General features: G+C 42.9%; 1 protein-coding gene across 4 annotated transcripts in view; it reads left to right on the top strand.

Annotated features, from left to right (window-relative positions):
* LOC146330898 (nucleosome-remodeling factor subunit BPTF-like) overlaps positions 1-12,331 on the top strand; it is a 74,742-nt gene that overhangs the window by 32,689 nt on the left and 29,722 nt on the right. For all 4 annotated transcript variants that reach the window (XM_084710815.1, XM_084710798.1, XM_084710791.1 and 1 more), the window contains 7 exons: positions 214-2,326; positions 6,256-6,380; positions 7,162-7,290; positions 7,562-7,712; positions 8,051-8,090; positions 10,313-10,538; positions 10,733-10,882. In XM_084710815.1, the coding sequence (XP_084566941.1) occupies positions 214-2,326; positions 6,256-6,380; positions 7,162-7,290; positions 7,562-7,712; positions 8,051-8,090; positions 10,313-10,538; positions 10,733-10,882 (2,934 nt within the window). The remainder of the gene's footprint in view (positions 1-213; positions 2,327-6,255; positions 6,381-7,161; positions 7,291-7,561; positions 7,713-8,050; positions 8,091-10,312; positions 10,539-10,732; positions 10,883-12,331) is intronic.

Here is a 12,331-nt window from a genome sequence, read left to right as displayed (position 1 = left end):
ACATCAATTGTTAGCAAGCTAGTTTGCGAGCATTTTGCTAACTTAAGTGTGACCTTTTACAGAGAAGAAGAAAGTTGATTGAGTTACCAAACTTGCTGAACTGTTATTGGAGCACAGAGCAAAATAGGGGCAGGATTAAGGAAAAGTCAATGTGATTAAGTGTCTTATTTTTATATAGATGCTGATTGAAGTTTGAATTCATTTTCTCTCCAGGGTCCAGTGTTCAGGAGGAAAAGGCTTCCATGAAGGAAGAGCCCACAGAGGCGCCCACACGACCCTTTAACTACGATGTAGTGGACGTCAGCAAGGGCTTCCTCACCCGCGTTGCCTACAAGAAGAAGGTCAAGGCCTCCAAGCTGGACAGCCTGCTGGAGCGACGGGTGAAGCAGCACATTATTGAGGAGAGGCAGAGGCAGCAGGTGTCTGCCTCCAACCCTCAGACTCCCACACCGGTTTCATCCACTTTAGCCCCCGCTCCGGTCACTCCAGTCCGGCCGCGGTCACCCCTCAAGCCCCACACTCTCGCTCAGAAGCAGCTCGCGCTGGGCGAAGCTGCGAAAGTGGAGGAGAAATCTTCCACGACAACACAAACTCCAGGGCCAGGAGAAGCTGGAGGACGAGAGGTCGAAGGGGAGAGTCGGGATGAACTCTCTAAAAGTACAGATGAGACCGTCACTCCCCTCTCTCTTCCTTCTCCTCCTCTGGGCTCAACACCCAAAGACAGTTGCAGTACAGGTACAGTTGAAGATTCAGCATCACCACAAAACCAAATCACCTCCACGCCCCAGGAACTGGAGGCAGACTTAGTGGGAAGGACTACGGGGCCAAAAGAAATTAATTCAGATGGTTCAGGGCAAGAGGGTGTCAAACTGCCTGATGCGCAAGAAACAGCAGCAAGGGGGATTCATAGCTCTTTAGAGCAACAAACAGCCAGTGCATCATCAGATGCTACCAAGGTTGCACGTGTTGAAAACACAGGGTCAGGGGTACCCAACTTGAAATTGGACTCTGTAAGGATACCTACAAGTGTTCTTGAGCAGAAAAGCAGTCAAAACACGTCTCCTTCTAAACTTATTCAGCAAAACCAAGAAACTTTAAGCTCAGTGCATTCGACTACAGAGGAAAATGGCATGGGGCCGGTGGAGTGCCGAGAAAATATGCAAGGTAGAACAGAAGGAGATAGCACTCCTGAGCCAGTTTCTCCTCTCCCTCAGGTAAATGGTAATGACGGCTCGGGGAGTGAAAGCATGTTGAGTAACTCTGTAATGAGCTCAAATAATGGTGTCCTTACAAACAATATGCAGCCGAAAGTGAACAACATCAGTAAAGTTGAAGAACTGGCAGTCTCGTTGAAGGACAGCGCACAGCAAAAGCCTTTAGTGAACGGAGCTTTGGCCCCTGTGAATGATAGTACAGAAGCTGGGGCCCAGGAACCGAGCCTAGCTTCTAAGGTGGAAGTAGAGAGCAAGACAACAACGATACTGGACGAGGACTATAAACCTCCGCTGAAGCTGGCGAGGCTGGAGAACAACATAGATGCACTTGAAGCTAACACTCAGAGCACTCTACAGCACAACAGCACATTTCAGTCCGTGGAGACCAAAGCCAGTCCCGTGGTCAAGATTATCCGAATGCCACCGTCTCCCATACCTTCAGCGGAAGAGTCCAGCCTGAGTGATGACTTCGCAGAGGAGAACAGTCATGGCGGTGCGACGGAAACACTCAAGACCATCATCACCCAGGTAACCACAACCTCCACAACCACCACGACAGTAGTTTCCACAGAGATGAGGACGGACAATGTACTATCGAAGGCATCCGGAGAGACGATAGCGCCTGTGGTGTCATCGACACAAAGCAGTGCGGTGTCCACCCTCACCACCATGACCAAAACAACTGTGACCAAAATTTGTTCCTCGGCGCCCGACGGTCACTCAGAGGACAGCCAGAACGAGACGGTGATGCAAGAACAGAAGACTGCATGCTCGGCCTCCTTCAGCAAGTCGACGACTGACACTAGTGGTAAAACCACAGTGTCGTCTGTTGCCGTGAGCCAAGAGGACTGTTCGTCAACGAAGGGCCGTGTCCGCCTCCTCAAGTTCTCCCGCACCAAGAAGACGCGCTCAGACACCGCCCTTCCTTCTTACCGCAAGTTTGTCACCAAGAGCAACCGCAAGAGTATTTTCGTACTGCCGCATGATGACTTGAAGGTGCTGGGGAGGCGAGGCGGATTCCGCGAGGTGCCCATATTTAGCTACAATGCCAAGCCAGCGCCGGATATCTGGCCATATCCTTCACCCAGGCCCACGTTTGGCATCACCTGGAGGTAAGATCACACCCAGTTTATTTTTCTCACACACTCAAGGGAAAAATCTATAATATATACTGTAATAAGCAGGGATGAAACAACTCCAGTTTTGATGCCAGCGTCTTGTTTAAGAGCACTGGAGCAAAAACAGAGGACATACAAAGTTGGATCACAGATTTAAAGTCAGGACCTTTTACTGTGAGACAATGGTCCAGAAACTGAGTCCCTGTGGAGCTTATAAACTTAGACACAAAACTTAATTCTAAATGAAGAAGGATATTCCAATACAGACAGCCCAAATCTAATTCTCCTTTAATGTACTTTTAAACTGAATATATAATTTTTCCTTCTTGACAGTCAGACTTGATTTGTATCTACTGACTCCCCAGGAATTATTAATTTAAAACCCTGCAGTGGCAGCACTCCAAATTTAATTTTAACCAAGCATTTGAGTCTGGACTCACTTACACCATTATTTTATGAACAGCCACTTCAGAATAAAACGTTACGTTTTGTAAAAGTTGATTTACATTCTGCAGCGGGGCACGCAGCCAGAGACACTGTATCCGGTCTCGAAGAGGTATGCCTGCCAAATATTCGTCAAGAATTTGTGTGTTCAGTTGTGTGTTTGTGTGTCACAGTACAGTGTCGGCCTGTAAGATCTAGATACATTGATTGTAAATTTTCAGATTCAGCTCTGCCTAAATGCTGATTACATAATTCTGTCAAGTGATGTGGCAATAAAATGTCCTAATTAATTATTCTTCTATTTTTACTACATTTGAACCCAAATAATCACTCTGACATTTTCTATACATATATGTAACACATGTTACACATATACTGAACAACAGATTTCACCTATCTAGCTTCCGTATTGTTTCCAAGTGAAACAGGATGGGCAGGCGGGACATAATGTTGGTAGGAATTTGATTTGAACATGAAAAGTGGCTGTATCATAATAGACATGGCAAACGTACAATGCTGTTGCTTCCTTGCTGAGTAATGAATCTCAGTTCTGTGCTGCTAAATGTTGACGAGTGATTGATGTGTGGATGACATTGGTTGAAATTAGTCGGCTCAAGCCTACACAAGCACGTGTTAAAGCTGAAGGGAGTTAAACGGGGGCAGAGCCACTGCAGGGGGTGTGTAGATGACGAGGGGAGAAATATTGAGGGACACAAAGTTAAATGAATATGATTTATATAGAGGAAATAAACAAGTTTGCTGATGTTCACATGCTGACCTTAATTTCACTAAAATTTAGTTTGAATCCTTTTCTGTCAGTTGCTTCCTCATTTATTATTAATGATTGAAAATAATTTTGGGGTGGGGCTGATGAACTTTTTTAGTCATAGGAGACATATTGTGATTTCACTAAAATTCTGTTCAGGCCTACCACACATCATATTTTGTTTTACAGGAAGAAAACATAATTGGACACAATAAATATCACGATACAGGGGATACAATTCCATTTATTGTGATATATTGCCAAACTGTGAGCAAGGTGACTCTAATTTTCAGAAAACTGTCATAGTATAAAGAACACGGCACCAAACGCACAACATTAAAGTTAAAATTTACTTTTTTATGCAGTCAGAACTGGAAAGCCAGATAACAACCTTGCTACTAATCTTTGCTTGCATCAAAATATCTTGATACAGTGTTTTGAGAGTCGATCCAGTATCATAAAACATAATATCGCGACACTCAATATTTTTGATATTTTCTTCCGCCCCCATTGATATATATATATTGTTAAATAAGTGCACAGTATGACCATGGATGTGTCCAACAAGGTTAAAAGGGAATTTTTAATTTAACCTTACCTAAAATTTACCCAAAGAAGGAAAATATGTAAACGCTAAACCATACCTCTGGTGAGCTGGGTGTTTAGTTTGTTCAGGGCTACTGTAGGAACATCAGCGTGCAACATGGTGGACTCCATGGAAGAAGAACATTTCTGTGTCAGCTGAGTGTAATCACCCTGACGAGGATATTAGGTGACTCAACAAGGCCTCTGTAGCTTTGTGCTCGCAAAGAATTATACCCAGTTGTTTTTATAACTGCTCATTCATTTTACAGCTATCATCTTAACATATATGCTGTTGATGAAAGACAACAGCTGGCATAAAGCTGACGCTGTTTTCCCTTCAGCGTCCACCTTTAAATCCTCTCCTGGTTTTGGAGTGCCATGTCCTGTTGATTGGTTGTTCATTATGTCGTCTCCCTCCCCGTCTGCCGTCCGCAGCTTTGGCCCTGAGTGATGTCGTGGCTCCGAGCCTGGTGTCACACAGGGACCTCTGGTTATTTTGACCGGACCTCAGAGTTCCATAACGGTCATGAATCATCCAGCGGTCGGAGAAGTGTCAGGATGTTCACTTTGTGCAGTGACCCAGCCCTGAAACCCAGGGATATTTTCCCGCCTGTGGTTACACATGGGAAAGAGAATATCTACCATACTCCCATACACACACGCACACACCACGGCCTTGTGATGATCATGCTTTTGTAGATGTTCAAGATATTTTAAATGTCCATGTTCTTGGTGCCAAGTTCATTGTCGGAACAGCTGTCCCGACTATAATGATGCACGGAAGGAATATTTCTTTTAAGAGACAACTTTAGGAAATTATTCATTGATGGATGACATCCTGTCAACTAATTCTGCACTCAGTCTGTTACACCCAATACAGTTAAATCCAATTAAAATGGCCGCAAAATGAAATATGCACAAGCTTCCACTTTGAACTTTGTGAGTTAAGCCGTTGTTTTGTGTGCTTTCGCAGTCCGAGATAATATCTGTTCCCAAACCAAATCAGCATATGAAATGATTTATTAAAGACGGCAGCCGGTCCATCTGTTTCTTTCATGGAAATGGTCATGAGGGGACAGCAGAATCACCAAAAACCTCAGTCTGTTTTTGCTCTGCCTCTTCCTGTTCCACAATGCAATATGTTTTCTGTAGCGCCGAGCGAGTCACTGCCAGTCGGTTGCCCTGCACTAATGAACTGTGTGACACCGCGGTAGTGGGGAATGCCAAAAACCCTTCCTTCAGCTCATAGCTGCAGAACAAGTATCCTTTCTACCATCAGCCCAGCTTTTCTGCAGAATGTGCACAGACATTTCCATTCTCCATCCAGGAGTTTCTTTCAGTATAGCCATGTTTTTGTTCATGTACGTAGGGCTGCAACTAATGATTATTTTCCTTATCCATTAATGAAATATAATACTTTTTTTCCCAACTTATCAATTAGTTTGTTGGTCCTTAATATGTCAGAAAACGGTGAAAAATGTTAATCACTATTTCCCAAAGCCCAAGCTGAAGTCCTTAAATGGCCTATTTAGTGAAGATATTCAGTTTACTGTCATAGAGGAGTAAAGACATCAGAAAAAATATCACATTTGAGAAGCTGAAATTGTAGAATTTGGACTTTTTCCCTTCAGAAAATACACTGTTAAAAACAGTTTTTGCAACAGTTTTTTGAGTTTTGAGCCAAACTAAAACTCTAAAGTTTTGAAATAAACAATAAAAGGTTTTACCAACCTTTAATTAATATTCAGTTGAGATCATTTACCTCTCTTCGTTTGATAAACTTGCAGTTAACCTTATTTGTCATTATTTGTGTGCCTGAAAATTAAATGTTTTAATTGAGAACTTAAAAAATATGAACCATTATCCAGTAATAATTTCATCATAATTTAAAGAAAAGACAGTAAATAAATAAATAAATATCTAACTTTTTCAGAACTTAAGGGTTTGAGTTGGGCTCAAAACTCAGTAAGTCGCCTTGAACTTCTTTCTCGTTTTTAAAGTGTAGTTTGCATTTAATTTAATAGCTGACAACTAATCATTGCAATGTATATCATACACACAATACTTGAACAGATGTTGACATTCAGCTGTATATAATTCATGTTGGACCCTGTGTGTTGTGTCCCAGGTATCGCCTGCAGACGGTGAAATCTCTGGCTGGTGTGAGTCTGATGCTGAGGCTCCTGTGGGCCTGTCTGAGGTGGGACGACATGGCCGTCAAGCCGTCCGCTGCTGTCGGCACCACACGTACAGGTAGAACCCCCCCATACCCTCCCGAACCATCCAACCTCCTCCATATTAAGATGCCCTTCACCCTGAGAGGATGGGGAGTTTGTTTCAAGAGTGGAACTGTGCATTGGATTAGAAGAGAGATAATTATAATAGGGATGGGATTTTTGGATGCACTTAAATGATTATTATACGAATCTTCTGCTTTATATTCATGTTCCCACCTACATTGTGGATTATAGATGCAGTTCCACAAGAATCGACTCGAATCTGGGACTCAGAAAACTTTAGCAGTTCTTCTGCTCATTAACTCAATAGTAGGGGTTGCAACTGTAATAGGATTTGTGATATCACTGAGAGTGATAATTCCTACATCATTCTTTTAATTTTTATTGAAAAACTAAAAACAATTAAAATGATTGTGGTGTGATTTCTTTGTGTGGGTCTGTAAAAAACAGATGTTTTCTTGATATGCAGGCCAGGACGTCTGTGCAGCGCCACAGTATTTGATTTAAAATGGTATTTTGACACACATTTTTCCTAGAAACAGTACTGCACCTTCTGCTGTTTGAAAGTAGGCCATATTGCGAGTTTGATTACATTTCCAATAATTGTTCAGCTTCAGATCATAACTTCCTGTATTGGCCCAGAGAAACATACAAAACATACAAAATTAGCAGACCCAGCCTTGTCAGTCTCATGTGGGTGTCAGTGGTTTTTATGTTGGAGTGCATTTCCTCCATCTTCTCGGGCTCTCGTCCTCATCACCATACCAACCCAGCCCTATCCCCACTCATTGCTACAGAGACATCAGACACTGAAATCACCACCACCGAGATCATCAAGCGCCGCGACGTGGGACCCTACGGCATTCGCTCGGAGTACTGCATCCGCAAAATCATCTGCCCCCTCGGAGTGCCCGAGACTCCGAAAGGTTAGACACACTTTTATTCTCGATGACGAAGAAAGAGTTTAAGTGCTGAGAGCAGAGGAAAAAAGGATGATCTTAGTCATCTGTTTGTGTTTCTTTCCGTCAGTTGTTTGCTCCTTCTTTTGTATTGCAGTGTTAAGAAATACAACACCATAACACTGATCGTTTGCTGATAACCGAGTACTCATACTCACACAGTTACGCCATCTTTGTCTCCCAGAAAAATTCAAGCAGCCCTTTTGTCTTTGACTTATTCCTCTGTCCACTATCTCAGAGACCCACACCCCTCAGAGGAAGGGGCTACGCTCCAGTGCCTTGCGCCCTAAGAAGCATGAGCCCGCCAAGCAGACGGGCCCGGTGGTGATCGAGACCTGGGTGGCTGAGGAGGAGCTGGACCTCTGGGAGATTAGAGCCTTCTCAGAAAGGTCAGAGCCTCAAGCCTGTCATGCCTACACCTGCCATTTAGTGTTAGTTTTGCAACATGTCAGAACAGTTTATAGAGTCAGATATTATTCGCCATGTTGATTTAAATAATCTCAGTAGGCAAATATTCTCCTGGCTCTGCTCGAGCTCCTGGTACTGCCAAAATTGTGTGAGGTAAAATGGAGGCTGTAGAATAACGTAAGGCTGATTTTCAAGATGTTTTCAATCCATCATATTTACGTTTCATCGTCGCAATCATCATAATCACTTCTAGCTTGTTAAATGTGTGAAAAGATTGTGCTGTGTTGTAAGTTTGACAAGGGTTTTTTTTCTTTTACAGGGTGGAGAAAGAGAAAGCTCAGGCAGCAGAGCAGGCCAAGGTGAGTGTGGTTTAGTTAGTTAGCAGTCTTTCCACCAAATGTTCAATTTCTTCAGGAGCACATTCCATTTAAAAAAAGAAGATATTTATTTGTCACATATTTGTATAACGGGAAAATTTGCCATATTTTATGTGGACAACCACATTGTTGATGGTAAATACAGTCAGATGAAGCGGTAACTTCCTCAGTGTGTGCTGGATTGCTTGTCTCCTCCTCTGCGTTGTCAGGGGCCGAGCTAGATGAATGTTTTTGTTACCTAATGCAATGTTTGCGTGTGGTGGTGGTACATATAGGCACGACCTGCATGGCTCTGCATGGAGGACACCTTTGTTTTCTTAGTCAGTATTAGTGTTGTTAAAAATGAACATTTTCAGTAAATATGGATTCTAAGTATTTGAAACAATTTCAATTCTCATTTTCTGCTGTATCAATACACCAGTGCCAGCTGTGCTTTCTCTCCTCTGATAGCAGCACAAGAGATGTTGGTAGTGGGCTGTGAGGGAGAGGGGGAGCCAGCTGATAACCAGCCTTCACTAAAAGAAATTCAGGAGTGGTAAATGAGATCGGATTAGTGTCTGTGGCCGTGTGAACACTAAATGTTAACTGTCTGTCTCCCTCCAAATATTATGTGTTGTTTTCAGGCCTCACAGTAGCGAAAAAGATGTTAGCGGTTAGATGGACAATGGCTGACGTCCTTTTTGAACATTAGACTCTTTGGTTCCTATAGCCAGAATACATGGGGCTACTGAGAGGGCTGTTCAGGCATGGACCTCTGCAGATGTTAAACAGCTGCTGACTTGAACATGTTATTTATGAACCATTACGTTGTAAGAAAGTGCATTTTGTTAAATGGCTGTCAATTTATGAATTTGTGTATCACTAAACATGGAACTATGGTGGGAGGGGAGGGGAGGATTCAGGTCGCCAGGGGGATCAAGGGCTTGACCTTGCATGGTCACAGTGGGGTAGACACACATTAGTATTATGTCTACTGTTGCAGTATTGTTTGTCCTACTTCTATGTCCTGCTGATGTAACTGCTATCACTATAATATGGCACTGAAACCACATTCACTGTGTATTCTCAGTAATACAGGGCAAACTAGCAAGGATAGCCAGTTAGCTTAGCTCCTAGCATGGCCAGTGAAACAGTTCTCTACAGACATGACTGCAGTACAGTGAAAAAAATCAATGCAACATCAGGAACAACTGAGAGAGAGAGCACTAAATGAACCATATAGTTTTATAGTTCATAGTGAGTTTTCTACAGTCAATATAAGAACTCCTAACTTCCATCCATCCATTTTCTGTAACCGCTTATTCCGTAAGGGTCGCGGGCTGCTGGAGTCTATCCCAGCTGACATTGGGCGAGAGGCGGGGTTCACCCTGGACAAGTTGCCAGTTCATCACAGGACTGACACATAGAGACAGACAACCACTCACACTCACATTCATACCTACGGGCAATTTAGAGTCACCCGTTAACCTAGCATGCATGTCTTTGGACTGTGGGAGGAAGCCGGAGAACCTGTAGAGAACCCACGCAGACATGGGGAGAACATGCAGACTCTGCACAGAAAGGCCCTGACCCAACCAGCTGGGGGATCGAACCCCGTGCCGCCCAAACTCCTAAGTTATGAGAAGGAAATGAAAAACAAACCTAGAATTTCAAATAAAATTTCAAAACAAAAAGTCCCTCAGCATGAAGGTCTGAACATGAAGAACATGACATAGATAACATTTTTTGCCTCTAATTGTAGAGGAAACACTGAAAAGATCTTTTCATGAAAATCTAAGATTTTAGAGTTAGGGCTGTGTCAATTTTTTCGCGAGGTATTGAATGTTGATATTTTAGTATTGTATTGAAGTTAGAAATTCTATTATTATTATAACACTAGTCAATAGAGCACACACTGAGGAATTTATACTTTCAATTGACTGAATTTACTATTGATGCTGACTACACACTCACATGAAATGTAGCAATTTTTCTCTTTAATCTTTTCAAACTTTGAGGTAAAACCAGTCCAAGGCAACACACGGTTCATTTCTGACGATAATATTGTTTGACCAGGCAGTTAATCCCTCAAAATCCCTGTCTGTATCAGTGTATACCATTAACAGCTCATTTCTTTATAACTGATGGGTTTTTTGGCTCTTTTTGGAATACTTGTGTCATGGGTTTCTGTGTTAATGTTGTGACTGACTTGTGTACCATCTCAGAAACGTCTGGAGCAGAAACCAGGCGGAGTCACAGCTACCCCAGCCGGGACTCCATCGACACCTGCCGCCACGCCCAAAGTCATCGTCGGCTCACTGTCGGGCCAGGGCACCCCCAGCACCAAAGTGGTACTGTCCACCAAGATGGGCACCCCCGTCACATTCCAGCAGAACAAGAACTTCCAGCAGTCGTTCGCCACCTGGGTCAAGCAGGGTCAAAGCACACAAGGTACGTTACAGAGAAGAAGCTGGGGGAGAAGCAGGAAAGTTTGTTTTTACCTCAATTAAAGGGCAAATCATAGTACATATCTTCTTTTAGATATGCAGTGGTGATTGTCAAAGTTTACCAGGGGTATTGAAAATACTGGATTTACAGCAATAACTGTATTTGTTATTTCTTTTTTTGTTTGTTTGCTTTATTAGGAGCGGGCACAGAGACCACTGTGGCCACGTCTGGCGGGCACACTTTCCAGATTACGGGAACCTCAGTGGGTGGAAAGGTAGTGACCACGAAGCTGCCGCTGCCCGCCAACAGCAAGATCGTCACAGTCAACGTGCCAACTTCACAAGGAGGTACGTCCAGTCTTAATAAGTCACACCTCGCAGCCAGACGGAGGGCTCGCCTTACATTTATTCAGTGTGGACATTAACTTCTTTCCATCCGCCACCATTTCAGGATGCATGTATGTTTGTGTTTTCACTGCCTCACCTCAGATCCCACAGCTGAGACGTTTCAAACGTATCAAAGGGGCCAAATTAGATCTGGCTCGTTAATTGGATGCCATTGTAAGCAAGTTAGCGTGCCAACCACGCGCACAGCGCTCTGGAAGGACTAGGTCTGTCTTCACTCATTTGAAATGTTGTTGGTGCCAGCTACCGCAGGACCAAATATTTTGCAGTCTACAAATTAGACACAAATTAGACATTCCTCTGTCCTTGATTGCCACTGACAGTGAGCCAAGTAAACAAGTCACAACTTAGTAGAGCCACAGGGCTCAGGTGTTGATGCTGCTCACTATTAAACACATGAATCAGTCACACAGCTGTCAGTTAGTTTTACCATGCTCCTAATCAGGGGCCAGGATTAAAGCTATGTTGTATGCTACCACCAGAGTAAAGACAAAACAAAACAAAACAAAACATAATCACTGAACTTGTTGTGACGTAAGTTTGTATTGAAGTAAGACTATTTCAGCAACCTTTTACGCCAGCATAGATGTTTACTCACGCAAGTGCTCATTTTGTCCTAATGCAGCTGTTTACATGCTTGATATTACATGCACTTGAGACATTTTGTTCAAGCTGGTCCCAGACATCAGAATTATCACCCACACCTCTGATTTGTTCAGTGAATCCCTGTCAGTGTTATTTCACGCTTTCATTTTTTCTTTTAGTGATGTCATACGTAGGTTTACCCAAGAGTTAGTTGAGGATTTAGTAGCTAAAGAGAGATATTTCTGTCAGGAGTTGGTGGAGACCAGAAATGGAGCTCAAAAGAAGAGAATATTGGGCTCACTTTTGCCAAATTAAGTCCAGATGGATGTAAAGATGTTAGCCATTAGAGGCCAAAGTCAGGAGAGTTAAACAAATGAACACAAGTGATCTTAGTCAGAGTTTATTATTAACACGTACGCAAAAAAAAAAATGTCTATTGTATATTGCAATATATCATTTATTTGCGACGTTTCGGTACTAGACCTTCATTGGGCAAACAGTGAATTAAAGTGCATTAAAATGTCTAAAAATGCTAGACATATGTTATATATTTTGTGATTTTTGAGCTTACATAAGTGGTGAGCCTTTCGGGGGGGATGTAGAGCCACTGCAGGGGTGGGCACATGGATGACCAAGGGAGAGATGAAGAAACAAAGTTGAATGAATATGATTTATGTAGAGGAAATTTTGCTGATGCTGTCATGCTGACCTTTATTTCACTAAACTTCAGCTGGAATCATGTTGCTTTCCCAGTTATTATTATTACTAGTGACTGATAATGATTGTGGCATCGGGGGCGTGAACTTT

Source organism: Lutjanus erythropterus, chromosome 3, assembly GCF_056507025.1.
Source record: "Lutjanus erythropterus isolate fLutEry1 chromosome 3, fLutEry1.hap2, whole genome shotgun sequence".
Classification (NCBI taxonomy): Eukaryota; Metazoa; Chordata; class Actinopteri; order Lutjaniformes; family Lutjanidae; genus Lutjanus; species Lutjanus erythropterus.
This window is presented reverse-complemented; position numbering and strand designations above follow the sequence as displayed.